The sequence below is a fragment of the Cyprinus carpio genome, chromosome B16, assembly GCF_018340385.1.
Source record: "Cyprinus carpio isolate SPL01 chromosome B16, ASM1834038v1, whole genome shotgun sequence".
Taxonomy (NCBI): Eukaryota; Metazoa; Chordata; class Actinopteri; order Cypriniformes; family Cyprinidae; genus Cyprinus; species Cyprinus carpio.
Window position 1 is genome coordinate 9,963,277 of NC_056612.1, and position 22,327 is coordinate 9,985,603.

General features: G+C 36.6%; 3 protein-coding genes across 5 annotated transcripts in view; all 3 read right to left on the reverse strand.

Moving 5' to 3' along the window:
• ephb6 (eph receptor B6) overlaps nt 1-5,089 on the reverse strand; it is a 48,418-nt gene extending 43,329 nt beyond the window's left edge. For 2 of the 3 annotated variants that reach the window (XM_042740620.1, XM_042740622.1), the window contains exon 1: nt 4,961-5,089. In XM_042740620.1, coding sequence (XP_042596554.1) covers nt 4,961-5,024 — 64 coding nt within the window. In that variant the 5' untranslated portion in view covers nt 5,025-5,089. Of the gene's footprint in view, nt 1-140; nt 1,530-4,960 lie in introns of those variants that run through there. The other variant, XM_042740621.1, reaches the window with a different exon arrangement.
• Nucleotides 5,090-6,023: 934 nt separating this feature from the next.
• LOC109056673 (solute carrier family 2, facilitated glucose transporter member 3-like) lies at nt 6,024-14,678 on the reverse strand. Its single transcript, XM_019073868.2, has 12 exons — nt 14,152-14,678; nt 13,528-13,677; nt 11,159-11,260; nt 10,896-11,056; nt 10,561-10,801; nt 9,725-9,887; nt 9,437-9,624; nt 8,383-8,487; nt 8,170-8,271; nt 7,933-8,001; nt 7,621-7,821; nt 6,024-7,529 (listed from the first exon to the last, which is right to left on the reverse strand). The coding sequence occupies exons 2-12, from the start codon at nt 13,549-13,551 to the stop codon at nt 7,299-7,301; spliced, it is 1,587 nt and encodes a 528-aa protein (XP_018929413.1). The 5' UTR covers nt 13,552-13,677; nt 14,152-14,678; the 3' UTR covers nt 6,024-7,298.
• Nucleotides 14,679-17,163: 2,485 nt separating this feature from the next.
• LOC109056676 (cytochrome c oxidase subunit 6B1-like) lies at nt 17,164-20,247 on the reverse strand. The gene is made up of 4 exons (XM_019073872.2): nt 20,152-20,247; nt 19,524-19,650; nt 19,013-19,113; nt 17,164-17,453 (listed from the first exon to the last, which is right to left on the reverse strand). Exons 2-4 carry the CDS (start codon nt 19,627-19,629, stop codon nt 17,400-17,402), a joined length of 261 nt encoding a protein of 86 aa, XP_018929417.1. The 5' UTR covers nt 19,630-19,650; nt 20,152-20,247; the 3' UTR covers nt 17,164-17,399.
• Between the last annotated feature and the right edge of the window lie 2,080 nt (nt 20,248-22,327).

A 22,327-nucleotide genomic window follows, 5' to 3' on the forward strand; every position in this document is an offset into this window, starting at 1 on the left:
CAAGACAGGGATTAGCACAATTCCAGATTTAAGCTAACGCACGTCAGTGAATGTTATCAGAACTCCTCATTTTGGGTTTAGCTTGAATTGAAGCTTTTCTATGGTCTGTCTCTCTCCACAAAACACTGCTTATGACTCACCAGCGCTGGCAGCACCCTTCTTCTCCTGTAGCCTGCAGCTTTGGACCTGGACGGCTCTCATTTGGCCCCGGAGGCGCGCTGTATTTTTCTGCTTGATCTCATCAGTGGCTTGACCTGTGCACACACCAGCTTGCCAGGGAAGCGTGAAGTGTTTTTTTCTTTTCTCTTTTGTATCCTGCCTTTATTTAGCCACGTTAGTCGAGTTGAGCACAACACGCATTTCATGCTTTCTCTTAAAATCTTCCCTTGCAGCGATGGAGGCCGAACGGTGGAACATACAGTAATAAGCAGCTCGGGATGTTCTGCCATCTTTGCTCTTAGCAGGCTGACTTCTCCGCTCTTTTCTCTGAAGTACAAAAGGCTTCTTACGTGATCCTTGTGCATTCATGGTACTGCCCTGGGGCGAATGTTTAAGACTGCGATTTTGTGGCATAGACTAGACATTTGTATTCTGCCAGGTACTAAGATAATGTGCTTTATATGGAAACATTAGAAATGAACTGGTTTTAGAGTTAGATCAGGTAGAAAAATCTTGTTGAAGTAGCAACATTACTATCATTATTATTATTGGCTTTATAGAAAAGTATAGTGAAACAGGAAGTGATTCGGGAAGAGAGAGAGGAACAGGATAGGAAAGGACTCAGGACAGTGCGGAAGGCTTGGTAGTGTTGGTGGGAGGGGAGCAGCTGGAGATGGAGCAGAGGCAACAGTTTGAGCTCGGATGGCTACAGATCTGAGAGCTGAGCTGTGTGACTCAATATACTGACAGTGGGAGACCTCACGAGGAGACACACACACTGTATATCCAACCTGAGAAGAAGTGGACATTCAGCGAAACAGTCGAGCGAAGCCCAGGGACCTTTTCGTGGCCCTGTGTGAGACATGACATGAATCTGTGCTCTTCTCCTCTCTCATTGCACCTCTCCATCCTCCTCACCTCCTTCACAGCTCCCTCTTTTACATGGGTGTGGGTGTAAAAGCTGCTTTTTTCAGAATGTGAGGCTTTTAAACCATTCTGTTTCTCTCAGCGAGAGACTGTCTCAGCACTCAGCACTGTCTGCTCACACACACTCCTTTTCAACACAACACCCCTGAAGAGTCAAGTGGAGGCTAATTACCACTAAAGGAGAGCGCAGTCATTTTTATAACCCAACCTCAGGGACTGACCTTATGGTGTTGTCTTCTATCCAGACCGAAAAGATTACAGCAGGGACAAACTCGTTTTTTCTGAGCTAGGTTGTTTTGAGAAGTTTTGACTGATCTATTTGGAAACCAGCCTCATATTCTGCCATGGGCATGTGAGCCAGTGCAGGCCACTGGAAATCTTAAAATCTCAATTTTCCACTAAATATATATAATTAATTGAGAAGTATTCTTAACTTCTTAGAGAGCATATACTTATAGAAGAATATACTAACAGATATTAAACTTAAAGCATTAATGTATAATGCATTATAAAAGTAGTTTTAATACATAAATTTGTAATGCACATTATTATGCATTGTACAATTACATGAATAATTATAACCACAGTTAATGCATAATAACACTCATCAATTCATTGTTACACTATGAATTTTAAATTTGGTTATAATTATTTACACTAGATATAATGCATCACAACGCACAATATGAATAATTGTAATGCATTGTACCCTTTAATAACCATTCATAATGGATTATACATAAAGGTTTTAAGTAAAGTGTTACCAAAGAATTTAATGTTTTTTAAATCAAATATACTGTAGTACATTTTTCCAATATGGGTAAACATATATCTTAGAATATGCTTAAATGCCTTCTTTTGAGAATATTTTACTTGAAAACAAAACAACAATACTAATTTAAAAAATATATGATTTATTTATTTATTTATTTTACAATTTACTGCTCACAAGTTTAGGGTTGGTAAGATTTTTTAATGTTTCTCTTCTGCTTACAAAGCATGCATTTATTTGGCCGAAATACTGTAAAACCAGCAATATTATGAAATATTATTACAACTTAAAATAACTTTTTTTATTATTATAATTTTAACATATATTAAAATGTAATTTATTCCTGTGACTCCAGCCATTACGCCAGCCTTCAGTTTCACATGATTCAATCTGCTGATTTGCTGCTCAAGAAATGTTCTAATCATTATAATCAATGTTGAAAACATCTGTACTGCTTAATATTTTTATGAAAACTGTGATGTTTTTAGGATTTTTTGATGATTAAAGCATTAAAAAATTTTTTATTTAAAATAGGTAACTTTTACATAAATTTCATGGATTTTTGCTGGATAAAAGTTTTGGAAAAATATATTTAAAATCATGTACACTCACATGAGATGAAGACTCAGTCATATCAGTAGCCTTATAAAACCTGTTTTATTTTTTCATGGAGAAGGTCAGCTTATGTGGGCCACCATTCTGAGATCACATGACCAGCAAAAAAAAATTCTCTAAAAATGGTTAGTGTCTGATGTGGTCAAAGTGGGCACTTTCACTAGCAGACCTACAAACACCTTCCAGAGATCTTGAAGGTACAGGACGCTATGTGAATAGACAGGCAGCGTCTATGTGAATGGCTGCTGATCTAATTAAAGGTGATGAAGGCAGGGTACAGGCATTTGCTCCAGGACGGCAGGTACAACTGCATTAGTTTAGAGTTATAGGCCCGAGGGAATGGCTGTGGACTGCTTAAATGTGATGAAAGGTTTAGTAGTTTGCTATAGGAGAGCAGGTAAAGGGGTTTGCTGAATTAGTTTAGAGTTATGGCCTTGAGGGAATGACCTAGAATATGAGATATGAGTCTGTGTTATGGGACTGATGTGTCGCAGTGGTTTATATAGTATTATTGCAATATGGGCACAAAACACTTGGACTGGTCCTTGTCTTTTTATATTTATTTCTGTTTTAAAAGAACTAGCTGTTCTGTGTATGGTCAACTATTTTTTTTGGAAATTAAACATTTTGTTTGTCACATACACCTATGGTACAATAGCAGTGCTAACTATGCAAGTTCTCTAAGCTATGCAAGACAATGATTTCTCAAAAAAAAAAAAAAAAAAAAAAAAAAAACGCTGGAATTTCACACTCTATGTTATCATGTTTTGTTGAATATCTATTGACTGATTGATTTATGCCTGTTTGTTTATTGTATTTACAGAACCATTTGGGTCAGTAAGATTTTTAATGCATTTATGAAAGAAATATCTTGGTCAACAATGCTACATTAATTTATTCAACAAGTCTGTAAAAACAGTAATATTTATTACAATATAAAATAACCAATTTTCAACACATATTTTTATATTTTAATATTAATTTAAATCATTTTAAAATGTCATTTATTTCTGTGATGGTAAAGCTGAATTTCATGATCCTAAAGCTGAATTGATCCTTCAGAAATTATTCCAATATGCTGATTTGCTGCTTAAGAAACATGATTTATCATTATCAACAGTGAAAATGCTTAAGAAACTTTTTTTTTTTTTAGGATTTTTTGATGAACAGAAAGTTTATAAGAACAGCATTTATTTAAAAAAGACATTTTCTGAGCATTTTGCCAACAATGTAAAAGTCCTTACTATCCCTTTTTATCAATTTAAAGGATCTTTGCTGAATATATCAATGTATTTATTGGCACCTTATTTTAATTTTTTTTTCAATCATTAATATTATTATTATAAGTAGCTTTAGTATTTCTTTTTTGGTCACTGCTTTTGTTGTGTGTGATGCATTGCCAATTTTGCATGTATAGTAATCATGTTTTAAACATTTTCCCTGCTTTGAAAAGTTCTTTGAAATTTAAATTTAAAATTGTATTTAATATGATAGAATCAGCCTGACTACCTGTGTTGAAGTAGCCTTGGAGTAAAGGGGCTCATCCATAAAAACATTGTCCCAGGACCTTGTGAATATTAGCAGTGGCCCTCATTTTTAGATCAGATTAGATCCACTTTTTAAATTGTAAATAGTTGCATACACTACCATTTATGAGCATAAACGTGCTTTCGTGTGAAAAATGCAAAGCACAATAACCGTTTCAGATAAGTTAGAAAAAAAACAGTAGCACATACGAGCTTCTGTGAGACAACATGTTTTTAACTGTCTCTGGCATTCAGATACCTCACACACACACACACACAAAATGAGTCACTGAGAGCTTTTTCACAAGAGCTCACTATGAGATGCCAACTTCATCAATCCATCTATTTAAACTGCTCATGTCTGCAGTGCACTGATTGAAAACACCATTTAGCCAAAAGAGAAATGAGACAGAGAGAAAGAAAAAGAGCAGATGAAAGGACACAGAGATGTACAGTGAAGTGAGTAGGGTGTCTGTATTGTCAGAGGGCTGAATGGTCTGTGGGAGGAGGAAGGCCATTATAACAGTTATAATATCAGAAAAAAAGGGGGCAGAGAGTTGGGAAGGGGTGGGGGGGTGGTTGCATGGGTCAGAGAGAGACAAAGGTTACACAACAAATTATTCACCCCTCCGCTGGCTCTATTCTGCACCCTTTTGTTAAGCATAAACGCAGCTTGGCAGGGTCCACAGAGAGCTCTTCAATTCACAGTAACAACTCATAAACAGCCACTCATTATACAGTACAAGAGTCCGCTCAGATCATCAGCCTCAGACTGACACAAACACATGCAGATGTAAATGAAAGTGACCTGTTATAACTGCAAACAGACCTACAAACTCATTCAGAGACTCCTTACACATGATGACACACACTCCAAACCGGTCCGGCCAGCAAGAGACCCCGATAACCCCTCAAAACGGGGCAGCTGAGAGCACCAGGGGGAGCAAAGGAAGTTTCATACCTTCTTCAGCTGAACTGTGCTGGACCACAAGAGAGACAGACAGAAAGATCCTCCACATTTCCATCAGAGCAACACACAGGAGAAGTCCAGAGAGGAAGAACACGGGAGAGGAACACAGAAGGAGAGAGAGAAAGAGAGAGAGAGAGAGAGAGAGAGAGAGAGAGAGAGAGAGAGAGAGAGAGAGAGAGAGAGAGAGAGAGAGAGAGAGAGGCAGAGTGAAGGGAGGAGGAGTCTGTCTGCTCGTTTTTATCTCAGATTAAAGAGAGGAGAGAAAAAGAGGGGGTGGGGGAGCAGGGAGGAGTATTTATGTATGATGATGATTATGACTGAGAAGTCACTGAGCAAAGAATAAGGAGAGAGAGAGAGAGAGAGAGAGAGAGAGAGAGAGAGAGAGAGAGAGAGAGAGAGAGAGGGGGAGAGGGAGAGGGAGAGGGACCGGTAAACTGACTTTAGCCACTCACTGTGATGGAAAGCCTAAAACGAGTTCAGCTTGTTCGCAGAAAAAGTGTCTAGACACGCAGGAGACAGACGCTCTCACAGTCACATTTGTTGAAGGCTCTGGTTTGGCATGCTGATAGGGCACAGAGAGCAAATGGAAATATGCATCACTCAGTAAAAGAAGCTTGGAAAATTGCCTGTGTTTTCTTTAACTCACCTCTTTCAATTGCTTCTTTTTCCTGAAAGAAAAAAAAACATATTTTGAATATTTCCTTCTGGGCTTAGTCATCTCTCATTTTCCACACACACACATGCAGAGAAAAATAGAAAGGTTATTCAATATAGACATTCATTTAGAGACTGCTTTACTCCTCAAGACGAGTTCTGTACAATTATCTCTTTGAAAACAGCGCCTCCTGATGGAGTGACTTGAAGATCACAGTAAACTATATCCCATTATTGTGGCTTACAAGTAAAGCAATATATTTGGGTATTTGACTTTTATGATCTGATGCAACATGTCATGGGAAGGAACAGACCTGTCATGACACATGAGAGTTATCTCATTAAAAAAATATGTAAAGAGTTCTTGTGATGTGAACAGTCACATACACGTCAGATCAAATCATGTGCAATGGGAATGTTTTAATCTTGTCAGTCTCACAAAAATAAATATGCTTTCAAGTGCTTTTGGTATTACATACACTCATATATTCAGGACATTGTGTTTAAAGAAAAAACAATAATAATTAAAAAAGTACAAACATAAGAAATTGGAAATAAAATGATAAAAGCTATAAATATAACAAAATATATAAATATATATAAAATACACATTCACAAAAAATAAAAAAGGAAAACATCATTGGTGCATACTTGATAAAACTCTGAGTATCTCAATCGTCCAGTTAGACTAGTGCAGCAAAATAAAGTAATAAATGTAAACAAACAAAAATATATATTTACACAGTAGAGCAACACTTTTACAGTGTACAGTACAAACTACCCCAAAAACATGATGAACTTTCATATGATCCTGTATCAGTAGTGTTCATTCAGTCATGTACACAGTAACAATCATCACAAAAATACTTAAGTGATGAACACCATTTTAACACTGACAATTTATATTCAGCAGGGCTTTTATAACCAGTATCATATACAAACACCAACACATGCTGATATAACTGGACCTGTACTGGACCCACAAAACATACTAAAAATCTAGGATTTAAAACCTGATTTAAACAGTACAATTACAAAAAACAAACAAAATATAAAAAAATGCACGTGTATCTATCCATTTCAATTACCATAGTGAATTTCACAAATTTAACTGCAGGGGGCTCCAAAGTCGGAAAAATACACAAAACTTCACACAAGTCTTTGGGCAATATGGGAAATTTCCTAACCAACCATTTAAATATAAGTCATAGTAATCAGTTTAATTTTCCACATGACAAGTAGAAATCTCACACATCAGTTATTTAAAAAATACTACTAAACTAAACATACACATCTGCAACCACATGTAATAAACACTTGTTTGCTCATAATGACTTTATAACTGCCAATCAGTACCCTAACACTGTTTAGTTCCTCTACGTCAGTGGTTTCCAAACTTTTCAGACATTTTTAAACCCTGTCATGTTTTTGAAGCTACCTCAATAATAATAATAATATTAATAATAAAAAAAAAGCACAGTGATTTCACCAAAGAAATGTGATTTTAACAGCTGCTATCCGTTACACTTACAATGTAACATTGTGATTTATTTGTGATGTGCTTGATCTCACTGATCTGCCTATTTCTTTATAATAATACCCATTATTTAGCAGCATCTGTTCATTTAAGGTGTCAATCTTGTGTGGGTTAAAGGGTTTTTTTCTATAGGTTTGCTCAGCTTTTCTGCTGAGCAGCCATTTCAGTCATCGGAAACTTCTCTGATGATGGGGATACTGGCATTGCGATGGCACCCTCTGGGGACATGTAGTTGGCGGCACTGGAAAACCCACTGGCAATGTCTTCAAAGGTTCGGCCTTTGGTCTCGGGAACACGGAAGTAGGTAAACACGAAGAAGATGATAAGGAGGATGAGGAATATGATGAAGACGTACGCTTGACACAGTTCCTGAAAAGTAAGCAAGATCACAATATAATGCGTTTAGTTCTTGTATCCTTGACAAATGTGATACTGATGAATTCATTGACAAGGTTCTCACCAATAGTTTTGGGAAAAACAGTCCGACAAGGAAGCTGGCGGTCCAGTTGCAGCATCCCGCCACAGCGATGGCTGCCGGGCGTGGACCTTGAGCGAATAACTCAGCCACTATGAACCATGGGATTGGTCCCGGTCCCATCTCAAAACTGGCCACAAACCCAAACACTGCCAGAATGGCCAGAACGCTGATTGGGGAAGTTGCCTGCAAGCAATATATATATATATAAAATGAACCATTTGGAGAGAGAAATAGAGAAATGGTAGATTTCTTACAGATGTAAGTTGGCATTCATTAGTAATATTTAACACTGACCCCTGCAGATACAGATTCAGGGATGGCAGTCATATTAGCACCACTTCCTGCTTTTGCTCCTATAGGGTTCTGAAGATCAGAAAAGACAAGAATAATAATAATAATTAAAACAAAAAATGAATCCCTTTATTTTTCATTTCAATAAACCATAGTTAAATCCATGACAATTAATTCGGAAGTTTTTAGTGGTTTATCATTTAGTGCTATTTAATGATATGCAATAAGTCCCAAACTCACCAGAATTTCAAGAGAAATGGTCATGAGCAGAGCACAGACAGTCATTCCAGCTAGTCCGACCATATGAAGTGTTCTTCTTCCTGCCCTCTCCACCAGGAAGAGCTGTTGAGCAGAGCAGTGGAAGAATCAAAACACAGCCCTTTTAGTATGCCATCATAAAAGTATTTAAAAAGACATAAAAAGGGAGAATTTAGCTCAGCTGTGTAAACTTACAGAGATGACGGTGAAGAGAGTGTTGACTGCACCCACTCCAATGGTGGCATAGACTGCCTCTGTGATACCTGCATATCTGAAGATCTTGGTAGAGTAATAAATGACCTGAAAGATTGACAGAAAACACAGATGTTCAACATTTAGATCTGTTCATGTCAACATTCTAAGTCAAAGAGGGGGAAAACATGCAAGGAAGCCTTAGAAACTGACAGAATTGTATGAATTCAGGGTTAAAGCAAACACTGCAAAAATCATTGATTAGTTTGTCTTGTTTTATCTCAAATTAAAATATATTACTTCTTGTTAGAGAGAATATTATTATACGGTAATATTATATATTACACATATTAAGGCCTGGTTTCACAGACAGGCTTAGCTTAGCCGGCGCTAGGCCTTAGATAAATTAAGATATTTAGGCAGTTTTTATAAAAATGCCTTAGAAGAAAATGTTACAGGTGTGCATCTTGAGACAGAACATTGACACAGACATATTTTAAGATATGTCAGAACAAGATATTTTCAGCTGAGACAACTCAAACATGCATTTTAGTCTGGGACTAACCTTAAGGCTTGTCTGTGAAACCAGGGGTATTTGTTTAATTTTATCACCTTAACCGTTTTAGGCATAAAAAATTGCCAATGATGGAAAAAATGATGCATTAAACTATTATAAATCTGATACATAATAGTACATTGTATATATACAGCCCACAACAATCCGTTTATGGCAGTTATTAATGTAGACTTAATACATTTGTGCTAACTGATCTGAGTCAGTGTGGTTTGGTGGAGTGTGTTGACTGTAGCAGCCGGGGTTGTGTATTTCAGGCTAGAACTGCTTTGATGGCATGAATTCCATATAAAGTCCTTATTGCATATAGTGCAAATGACTTTTGGTTGTATTGGTGGCTCTGTCTGAATGGGATCTTCTTTGGTGGATATGTTCAATATTTTTACCTGGAAAATAAGGCACTGCTGGCTACAAAAATGTTTAATGGGATGAACTTATCAAACAACAGATTTATACGTGGTGCGAGATGTTGATGAGACTCACAGCGTTGATGCCAGAGAGTTGTTGGGACAGCTGCAGGATTATGGCGATGATAATGGGCTGTCTGTAAGCGGAGTTACGGAACAGCTCTGGAATAGAAACCTTCTTCTCCATGGACATCTTCAAGGCCTCTTCCTTCATCTCACGAATGTCATCCTCCACATCTGAATGCCCACGAAGACGTGTCAGCACTGAGAGCAAAAAAAGAGAGAAAGACATAGATTGTCAGTCCGGAAGAGTAAATACACTTTAGTTGCTTTTTTCATTCTTTAGCAGTCACAGCAGACTCACCTTGGCGTGCCTCCTCCTCCTGGTTCAGAGTGATCAGCAGGTATCGAGGGCTCTCCGGGCAGAAGATCAGCATGACGCACTGTAACACTGCGGGCACCGCTGTCAGAGCCAATAACAGTGGCCACAAAGACTGAGATCCCAGCAATATCTCCAGGCCTAAGATCTACCATGAAATCCACAAAAATGACCCATTTATAAATATTTCCTTTTTTTTGTATATATAACAGATATATTGCAAAGCAGTTAGACTTCAACAAATGGATCAATTCTAAAGAGTCTTCTCCATTAATTACAATGAATAGGGACTAAAGCTTTCAAGGTTCAAAAAGGACTCAAAACCACCATAAAAGTGTCATAGAAATGGTCCAAACATCTTCTGAAGCCCTACAATACCTTTTGTGAGGAAATTATAGAAATATATATATTTTTTTTTTGTTATAAATTGAGAATCATACTATCCAATTCATGAACAAATCATTCAGATTGTGATGTTAGTTAACTGATTCACTGAAAATAACTGACTTAAAAGAATAATTTCTTAACAAATCTGACATTACGGAATGTGCCAGGAGACTTTCAGGGAATAGTTACTTACATTTCAGTCTGTACCTTGCAAAAAGCATATGACTTCAGAAGACTGTTTATAGGACACAAAACATATAGACTAATTTGATTAAACTTTTATGGTGCTTTTGAATCTTTTTCAAGCTTCAGTGTCTTTATAATTGCATGAAAATAAGGCATTTATATGGGGTAAATAATGACAGAAAGTTCTTTTTTTTAAGCGAGCTATCACTTAAATCTGTTGTCAACATTCATACATAGGAAAATCTAACCTGTGCAATTAGGATGCCGATGACCACCCCGAGCTGGTGAAGGGTACCAAAAGCCCCTCGCAGTGCCGTTGGAGCAATTTCACCCACATACATGGGTGTCAATCCTGTACACAGGCCACAGAAGGCACCAATAACCAGACGGCCCACTATTATCAACTCATAAGAGGTGCACATGCTGGATAAACCCATCAGGCCTCCACCAATCAGAGCCAGGATGTTGGACAGAAACATGCATTTTCGTCTGTAATGAGAAGATGGGAGATGAATAAAGGAAAGTTTTTTAACAAAGCACTTATATTTGTTTTATGTTTAAAGAAACTGTGTGATTTTCTCACCTCCCTAGTTTGTCAACTAGAGTGCCAACACTAAGAGACCCGATCATGCCGCCAACATTGAAAATGGAAACAGTTAAACTCCACACTGTTGTCAATGTGGATTTCTCCATTGGTTCCCCACTGCGCTCCTGAGTCACATTTCTGATGAAGTCCTGCACTTTCTGATCATCAACAGAGAGACAGACGATGAGTGATGAAGTAATGAAGTAATGAAGTGTTGTTTTTTGAAGTCTAAAATGCTACTAACTTGATGAAACACTTACCTCATCAGGTGCATTGATGACGCCTGTGTTGTAGCCAAACTGCAAGGAGCCGATGACGGCCGTGGACACACAGAACATGAGGCACCATGTCACCTGCTTCCCCTGGACAAAAAGAAGGAACACACATACCGTAAGAAAATGAAAAGAGTAAAGATGAATGTAAAACAAAAGGTAAAACTGAGGTTGTCATCAGTTTGGGGGTCTGTGGCATCAAAAGTTTGGAAAACTCTTGCATTAAAGTTAGTCTTTCTCACTTTTACCATTATTTTTAGCACATAGATACACTCATGTCACACTCATTCCTTCAACCCTATTAGAAAATGACAGCTATGAAATTCTTTAAATTTATTTTAATTATACTTCCTCACATTCAAATTCAAAATGCAATTCTGCATCCTTGTTTTCTGCTTCAATTCAACAGCTAAAATTGAGCCTAAAGACATTCTCAGTTCAATTCTAAATGGTGCACAAATTCTGATAGCAACCTATTATACAATGTGGTATTTCCCAGAGTATGTGTGAAAATGGAACAAGACTGTTGCATACATTAGTAAGCATTAAGCAATAATAACTGGAAGGCTCGTGTCCCTATGTGTCAATCTTTCCTAAATGAAATTCTGAAACTATCTGGCTGCTGCAGAATCTAAATATGCGTTCCCTTTTTCTTGTGTCAAATTAAAAGAAAATAGAAATAAAGACCTAAGCTTACTGTCAACTGCGCAATTTCGGTATGACTGCAGAGGAACCTAAGTTGACCAGAGATTAAAGAGTTCAAATCTGCATGACTGATGGTACAAATGTATGTCAGTGGCAAAAGCACAGAAAACCACACATTTAGATCAGTTCCAACTAGTTCTCACATGTTAAGCTATGTGGGTTATGGGTTACACAGTTCAGTAGTCTGAGGGCCTGTGTACTGGGTGCATTATTTTTTTTTGAGAGAGAGAAATGTACAATTAGTAACCAAAAGGGATCATTTGCAATGGTTTTCCATGAAGTTATAATAATCTGGAGTGGATTCCTTCTAAGGAACTTCCTTCAATACTGCATTTGCCAAATGTCAGTACAAAAAGAAATAGTGCACTGCACCTTTAAACCTGCACACAGAACCTTCTGATGTTTTGATAAAGACTTAAACACACACAAGCTGTCTCCTGGAGGAGTGACTGTGAACCAGGATATGGGTGTCATAACATGATCTGTAAGTAGCCAAGAGTCATCTGTTCATAATGACTTCTGCTGATGATCCATCACTGTATTTTTCATCTCAATTAAGCAGAACAGAGCTAACCACATGCTTGCACATCCCACCATATAACCCCCAGCCTCCATAACGTAATTGACCATATTTATTTATGAAATCAACACACTTAGTGTTAGACTCCGTTAATAGATTTGTAATGAGCTGCAATGGATGCTAAATTGGCACACTCGGATTGGACATTTCCATTCTGTCTGTCCATTCTACAACAAATAAGAACAGATTAGGATGCTTTCCATATTATGTTCAAGTTTGAACACGCCAGCTGAACCCTTCTCTAAACACTCATTTCCTTTGCACATCTTGGTTTCTTAATTCACATGCTGCAATCCAAGATGACAAAGCAGGTCAAAAAATGTTCCACTACCACCACTGCACTTTTTATATTTATTAAGGTGATGAGTCATATCAATTGAAAGCTAATAGCCTGAACAGATATTACCTAAGGATACTTCATTAAACCCACTAGTGCAACACATTACACACAAATGGTACACAATCAGCATGCAAAGCGCGAGAGAATTAAAAACAAATGACAACAAAATCTACACCAGATGCCCATGGGCATCCCCTAAATTTTTACTACAGTTTTTGCATGGTAACCACAGTTTCCTGTATATGGGATCATAGTAACACCTATATCACAAATGATGGTACATGTTATGAAAACATAGGAACCAACTGCCATAAAAATACACAGATTATGCGTATTACACTAAACATCATAATTTCTGTATGTAATCCCTGAAAAAGGACACTTTAGCATATACCTTTAAAAGAGTACTTATTAAGTGCAAACTGAAAGTAAACTATTCGGATGTTATCTGCAGTTAAATGAAAATGTATCATTGTTTAAATCTATATTAAATGTAATTAGCTCAACTTTAGAGTGCTTTTTTGAGAAGCAGGATTTTATATGTAACTTCATGATTCTATTGTGTTTGAAATATGATTAAAGTGTACTGTCAAATTTACTGACATGCATTTATGGTAAACTGTAATATATTTTAATGTCATACTCTTTTTTTTTTTAATGATAAAGTTGCAACTTAGCACTTAGTATTACTTAATAATGTTAAAGACATAGACAGAGGAGAAAAGCCTCTACCTTACTGTCCTTCATCTTGTCCATCCTACTCTTGTTGCGAAAGCCAGTTATTGCGATTGAGACAGAAGTCTTCAGTTCAGTTCTTCCTCTTTTTGCAGTGAGACCAAACTTATGTTTTCAGGGTAAACAAATCCGTATTTGGAAAAGCTTCTAGAGGGAGGAAAAAGAACATGAATAGTTGTTGTCAGTAATGATAAGGAATGAGACAATCCTTTTATGTCTACACAAACATGAACAACAAAAAACAGCATCCTGCAACAGATGTCTGCTGAATTGAGATGACAGTAGAGCATCGGTATTGTGTGTGTTTTTCCTGTAACATCAAATCCTCAATCCCGCATCAGTCTGACTAAAGTTAAACAGTCTACCAGTGAATAAAATAAAACTTGCTTTAGTTAACAGCTTCATGCAGTTCTAATTAGTTAGCAATAAAGTGGTCAAAGAAGTACAATAACCTTTACTGCAGGCTTATTTTAAAGTTTTAAGACAACAATTTTTTACATTTTAAATAGCCTAGGCTACTAATAGTTGGTAATGAAGCAGCAGCATCATGAGTACTTTAATAAAATATCATTCCAAGGCTAATTACAGGCCGTTATATTTCTATAAAATAATTATATTTACGTTTGTTTGCAGAGGTCCTGTGTCGATCAGGTAGTTGCGGTAAGTGATGAAACTTTCTCGCGCTCGTGGGCTTTATAGAGAGTGGGACACGAGCAGCAGCACGTCGCACTCTTTGTCGTCACGCCGGTGCTCCCCCTGTTCCTGTAACATCTGAGTCACAGGATTAAACCAGAACTTCATCTCAAGACATTCGCGTAAATCCCCTTAGTTGGAAATGATCGCCGCGTCTCAAAAACTAGTGCGCACCCACCAAGTCAGCATCTGAGCATCATTTAGAAAGTGCCAATGACGCCAGAAACGCCCCCTAGACAGGCAACTCACGAGGTTTTGAAGCGAAGCCTGGTTTAATGTCCAAATTTGGTCATTCTGTTCCTCTGGCGCCGCATCCCACCAGATTCAAACCTGCCAAAAGTTGCTCTGTGACACAATAAACCCGTTATTGTTGTCATGTGAGTGCTTCTGTGAGAGAATGCCGTCTTTTTTTGTTTGTAAACAAGTAGCCCTCTCTTCCGAGACCGGGTAATTTGCGGGGTTTGCTGGCATTTCATACAAGTGTGTGATCTAGTGATAACAAATGTTTCGTTGCCTACGCTCTTTCGCTTTCGTTTGTTTATTGAAATTGGCTAAAAAGGCATTACAAATTATTTTTTATCACGTTGGATGCACTTATTAATCATAACTTCAAGTTACAAAGTAGGCTAATAATCGATTTGCGTTTGGTTTCTGGCAGTTTAGATAATGACTTAAAAAAGTGCATTATTACACTGAAAACAAAGTAATAACGTAGCTATATAATAATAACACACAAAAACACGCAATACTATAGTTGTCTGTTTTTAGGACAAACAGGAACTTGCAAAGGAAACACATTTTAAGAACTGAAATCAGCTGTTGATAGCATCCTGCCACTGTGGTCTTGTTTCTTTTAGTAGGCTATAAACTAAACTGAAACTTTTAAAACAAATTCTCTCGGAGTCTGAGATTTTAATTACTTAAAATAAGACACCTGTGAAGGGTATCCATTTCCCATTATCCAATAGCATGCTTCAGTTATGTACTAAATCTGTCACTGTCACTGACATGAAAGAAAAGCTTAACTTGGACAGACTTGTACAGATGAAAATGTGGATAGCATATTTTAAACGTGCATTGAAGTTATTAAAAAGGCATTATAACACCATATGAAGAATATAACACACAACTAAAGTGAAGCAGTTTGGAACATTCGAAGCATCTGGTTTAAATTAAAACCTACATTATCACAAACAAAACGCGCGCGCTTGCATGATATTCTCTGCCAGTATACGATTTACTGTATGCTCTCACTTCAAGTTCCTTTCAGAATTATTACACGAATATAATTCTGTGAATTCGAACTCACTTCTGAGCAAACAATCTGGCAAAAATTCAGCTTATATTCCATTCAGCACTCAACCACGAAATATGAATCATTTCTGTGGAAATGGACTTTTCCACATGTTTTTGTTTAGCATTTCAGTGATAAATGTTAGGCCTGGTCACATGTAATCGGGTGACCAAGACAACTATCATAACAAATATCACTGTATTGTGAACATTAAAGGCATAATTCATCCCAAAATGAAAATCCTGTCATCATTTACTCACCCTCAATTCGTTCCAAACGTCCCAATTTCTTTCTTCTGTTGAGCACAATAGATTATATTTGTAGCCATTGATTTTTAAATATTTTTTTCTCCATACTTGGCATTGAAAGTCAATGTCTACCAGCAACTGTTTGGTTACCAGCATTCTTCAAAATATCTTCTTTTGTGTTTGGTACAGGTATGGAATAACACGAGGGTGAGTAAATGATGCAATTTTCATTTTTGGTTGAACTAACTATGGTATGAAATTAGACTCAAAATGATTAATAGATGCACGCAAAATGTATCCATGTACTGCATAAATTTTATACATGTATCTCACTAACCACAAACAAATGCCTTTCAATTCGATTCGGGATTAAATGATTGTGTAGCGATTTGTACAAATACAGACATGCGTGCGAACAAAAACGCTCTGTTCTGCATTAATATATCATAAATTGCTCATGCAAAAAGGAATCCTTGCATATGTGGATCAGGTAACACGAGTTGACGTCTAGTTCGAGTCGATCTTGTTCGGTTCATTTAGATTTTGAGACTGCAGTTCACGTTCCACACACACAAACACACACCAACGAACAAGGCCCAGTGCAATTCATTAACGTGTACACGATTTGAAAAATTTGCAAATGTGCGTCACTACACTGAAACAAATGCATAACCCACCCTTTAACATCTTGATTGCTGCGCTTCCTGTGTGTCCTTGAGTAAAACATTTGACACTGCAGAGCATCTGCTGGATAACCCAATCTGACCAACTAACCTCTGAACTTTTGTCGACATGTTTTGCATCAAATATTAGAAATATATAGAAAGAGAAGAATTTCTAGGTACTGCTATCAGTATAGTGACTGAAATGGGTACATCTTAACTGTGTTAGTAACTGTTGTCGTTACATTGAGGCACTAATTTATGCTACTTTACCGCCATCTGCTGTTTGAAAAGCACAGTGGCCAAATAGTGTTAAACAGAGCCGTTTAAAGAAAGCTGGGTAACGACTAATTCCTTAATCACTGATTTCATGTAAATTCATGCTGTCTGTTCAAACTAAATCAGCCTCTGATCATTGCTTGAGCTCTGTATTGCTAAATCCAGTATCTTCAGACTAGTGTTAATCATATAGGGCAAGTAGAAAGAACAGAGTTTACTCCGGTTTTTGACCAATTGTATACAAATAGCTGACATTAATTTTTAAAACCTCACAGATATAGCAGATATTATTCAACTCCACACCTCAAAAAGCCACTTAGTGGCTTAATTTTCAGCAGGTTGAACTTGGTGGCTTTAGAAAGACTGTATAAACTGTACTTTGTGTCCACTGTTAAGACCAAAAATAAATTACATAAAAAAAAAAAACACCTTTAGTAAAACAAATACAAAATTTAGATTTAGATTAAATTGTGCATTTTTATTTTGTAAATTGCTACAGTAGGATGTAGAGTGACAAAGATCAATGCTAATGTCAGACTTCAAAATGCTGTAGGTTTCAAAAGCCCACTCTGAATGACCTTTCAGCCTCCAGCAGGCAAACCAATAACTTAGACAACATCATATTGAGATAACATATTATGAGGTACTCTACAAAAGGTTGGGAGTTCTTGAATTGAAAGTAACAGCAACCATTTAGATCTTTCCGGCGAAGCTTCCATCCTCAATCTGCCCATTCCATTTCTCCACCTGAAGGAAGGAAAAACAAAGACACATTGTATATCCAACAACTTCCAGCAGACCTTCACATTTCATCAGTTTTCACAATGATTAGTTGTCTCTTGCTGAAGGGAAATAGCAATTATACTTTAATAGGAAAATATATATATATATTTTATAAACAGAGTTGCTTAGCTAAAGGTTTTGAATAGGGATCATGTCATGATGATCAGTAACAGAGAACCCCGCTGGCAAAACTGTCTGATACCTGATATAAAGAAGACTCTGTGTGGTTTTAACCAATTTATTTTGGTTTGATTTCAAATACTGAAAAGTTCAAAGTGGTACTCAGATTCAGAAAGACGATACCTGTGATGAAGCCTACTCTGGGGACATGCTGGGTGTGTGTCAACAATGAAGAATAGAGAACTTTGTGTTGTTGTGAGACTGCACCCTGACCATGCTCAAAACTTTCTCAACATTTTGGTGACTACCAAATCATCTGCAGAGTTTAGCAGCATTAACCCATTTCTGGCAGTGAATAATATTGAAAACTACAACTGAACAAACCAAGGACAGGGTTCCAGTAACAGTATTAGCAATCATGGCCAACAACATACAAGAGTCTGGACATACTTAAATCAATCCCATCAACTCCACATACAGGGGCGTAAATATCCTCTAACAGTTTTATAAACATAAATTAGACAACTTCAAGCTGTTGTGGTCGCGCCATGACAGCGCTCATGTTCTACTACCTTCATCTTTGTTTGTAAAACTGTTAGAATCAGAATTAACTTGAACTTATTTTCAGAATAAAGCCAAATCTAGAGCAAAGATCTGAGGATGACAGTTCAGATAAAGAGTAAAGATTCCAAATATAGACAGGCAAACGTGTGCTAATGATTTTGTATGTCTTAGAGATTTATTCTAGAAAGCATCTAAGGCTACGTTCTCGGTGCAAACCTCAATTCTGATTTCATTTTTTTCCTAACATGGCCAATTATCAAATTTGAGTGTAAACTGGTCACACTCCTGAAATGTCCAGCATGTGCAAAAGCACAAACACCACAGATTGCACACAGAACCCTGTCATACAAACATGCAGGACACTGAAATCAGCATTTTATGTATTTCTAAGGTCTATGTGCCACAGAAACCAGCGAGAATGAGGAGAAAGAAAGTTTGAAGTTTTCCTTTAAGCTCTGCTTTTTATATTGACTGAGTGACCAAAGAACTACAGATCTGTAAAACATTTGGAGTCACTCCAGGCATTTAGGCAGCATTTTGCACTCAAGAATTCAAAGATAAAGAAAATTGTTTATTTCTTGCTGTATATTTGACTCAGCTTTATCAAACCAGAACTGATTGGATTTTGAAAAGTCTGGGTTTAAAACCAGAAAGGATTGTAAGAGGCAGCTGGCCATGCTGTGTTTATGACATTCACAATGCAATGAAAAAGTGCAAGCTATTTTAATGAAGCATGTGCTTAAAAAATAACACCAGGAATGTCTATGAGGTAACTAGGGTGAATCTCATGTTTACTCAAAGGTTCTATTATTTAGGTGTTTTTGGTAGGACAGACTCACCCAGCTCATCGGACACAGGCTCTGGTAAACTCTCTGATACCATTCGCAGGGAGAAGCATCCTGCCCTTTGCTTGACAAAGCCTTATTACACCTGTGAAAGTCTGAGAGGAAAAACACAGCTGTAAGTAACACACACTGAAATCAGGCAGAACTCGCATACAGTCTCCAACCCTGACATCTGTAATGAGTTATTCAATTCATAATGAAATTTAATCAAGTCACAATTAATAAGGTCATACAGATCAATTCTAGCTCACTAGACTAACACAAGCAGAGACACCGGAACTGGAGATTTACTACAGACAACCCTGCTTCACAGATGAGACCTTCAACAAAACGAGTCTGATCTGTGAAATCAGCATAATATTAATAATAATTGTGTACAAGCCTGTATGTAAAGCACACTGGTTGATTTCATAAACTATACAAAGCACTTGTAGCACAATGTTTTTATTAATCTAATAATTTTGGGTACAAATAAGGGACATACAATCATTTTTACTGTACATACCGAGGTAATTCTGGAAACAGTTTCTTGTCTGGTTAGTGTTTGGGAAACGGGCATCGAATGGAGCCGTTCTGTAGTTCTTGATCTTGTCGTCAATAACATCAGCCATCTTCAGTCAAAGATAATGGGTCTGTGTGACATGAAGTAAACATTAACAATAACTGAATACTTAAATAAAGCACGTAATTGGACTTTAGCTGCTCAAACGTCGTAGTTTAACTGTGTAATAAAGCAGAGAAATGTGAGTGATATTTCACTCAGTGACAGTCTGAACTAACGCCAGTCACAGGACGGATGTACTGATGTTAAACTTGATATATTTTAAACGCGTTATTTTAACTTTTTAACGATGTAAATGTAAATTGAAGTGAACTTGTAAGCACGTAAAATATGCTTATTATACGTCCAAACCAGCAGACATATTCACTTTATTAACATAACCTTGATATAGCCGGTTTAAGTAGCCAGTTTGCTAGCTCGCTAACTCAAATGAACCATTCCTGTGGAACGCCGTTGCTACTCCGTGGATTTAGCAAAAGAGTAAAGACAAAGGGTTTCAATAAACATCGCACGAGATTCAGCAATTTCACAACAAGATAAGGTTTAAACAAATATAACCACCGAGGCCTACCTCTTACTGTGCCCTTATAGTAACGTCCTCTCGAAAGACTTTATGAGCGCACTGAATTATGGGAAGTCAAAGTGTGTAGGGGGGCACGAGGATGAGTGAAGGCGTGGCTTACGAGACTAAAATAATACTTTTTTTATTGCAAACTTTAGAACAACGAACATACAAGGCCAAAAACACAAATTACACCAAAATAAATATAATAATAAACAAAGACAATTTAAAAAAAATCGGACAAACAAAAAGAACATCACATGTTCATACCAAGTACAAACAGTTACAAATTATTCAGGACTAAAATAATACTATGATTATATTTATTGTTTACACACTTTATAAGTAGCATTCAAGTTCCTCCAGTGTTTATTCTAATCTTTAGATGTAATATGAAGTAAATAAAATGATAAAATAATATAAAACAATAATATAAAATAAAAAAAATGTGTCAGTAATATTGATAAATCAATAATTGCAATATACAATATAAAATAAAATACAATAAAAGATGCTTCAGGAAGAAATTCATGAAAAAATAAAAATTTAATAAAATAATATAAAATAATATTGATGTTCACTGATAAAACGCACTGGGAAGCACAATATAGCATAATAAGATATATTGTCATCGAGTAAATCATAAAGTGGAAAAACCCTATAGAATAATACTTTCAGAACCCATCTCTGTAAAGAATAGGTATGTTTCTTTTGTTACTGAATCTACTGTCTGAAGCAGGGTATTCATTTATTTTTGTATAGTTTTTATTTATTGTGTGCTTTATTTAATTTTAGTTTTAGTATTTATGTTTTATGTGTGCAATGAAGCAGAATAATTGCTATATATATATATATATATATATATATATATATATATATATATATATATATATATATATGCTATATATATATATAATTCTGATATTTTTATTGCAGTTTTAGCCACAGCAAGCAGGTAAATAAATAAATATATTTTTATTTTAGTTTTAATAAATCAATATAGAGCACTTTTGGAATTTGTGGCTCAGCACCTAGACTAACTAGGAAGCAATAGGCCTAATTCAACAGAGTGTAGTTACTGTCCTCTGCCTTTGTAGGGCACTGCTGGCTACCAAACCACCTTCATTCCTCAAGAGTTGAGGTGATGGGGGAGATGTACAGTAAGAACTTTTTATGGAAGAAAGAGTGCACTACTGTATGCACACTTCATTCCAGACATGTTCCCTCTGACCAGAACCCCAGGAAGAGCTTTCACTTACACGCTAAAAACAAACATGGAGGGACAAGTCTGAATGACGCACAGAAGCCTTCACAGCCTGCTGTCAATGCTTCCCGTCTGAGAGACCAACTGCTCACAGAGCTTTTGGCTTTGCTTTTTGGTCTGACATGGTGCATGTGAGTGTGTGTGCATTTATACATGTATGTAGGACTGCATGTTGACATTACAATGCAAAATAGCATACATTTAATTAGTATTTTGTGCTGTTTTCCAGTGAAAATATCAGTTATAGCTAAATGAGAAGCAAACGTATGCATAAATCTCAATAAATTTAGTCAGATTTATGTTTTAAACAAGAAAACATGTATCTTAGTAGTCTTTAGTATATGTCATCCTTAGTCTTGTACGTATACAAATAGGATATAGATATAGACACATTCACATGTACGGATATACACAGGGTTCTACTTTCCTGACACATCATTCTGTTGTTGACAAGGTCAAAGGTTACAGGTGCCTCTCTGTCTTTGACATCCTGTCCCAGGTTTCCTGTTTCCTTTTTTCAAAAGCCCTACAACACACACACAAAAGACAAGTGTTGGATAAAACATGCTGAGGCAAGTGTTAATTAGTCCTGTGCTTGTCCCTTGGGTAATAAACATATATACTGTTTTCATTCATTCATATATATTTCCTGAGGCTTGTTTCTATAGGCATTAGTCAGGGTAGCACTATTTAATCCTGTACAATTCAATATGGCGTCTGTCCTGACTCAAGCATATTGAATTCTTTAACTGTCAGACAGTTTCCGGCTCTGTTTTGAATTTGAATGAACATAATGGACATCCTGACTGGTGCTTATAACATTTTTCGTCTTGCTCTTTGTATGTACAGCAGTGTCATTGACTTGGCTTTATGCGTATACTTCATATTCTCTCTCTCTCTCTCTTTTTCAGGATATAGGTG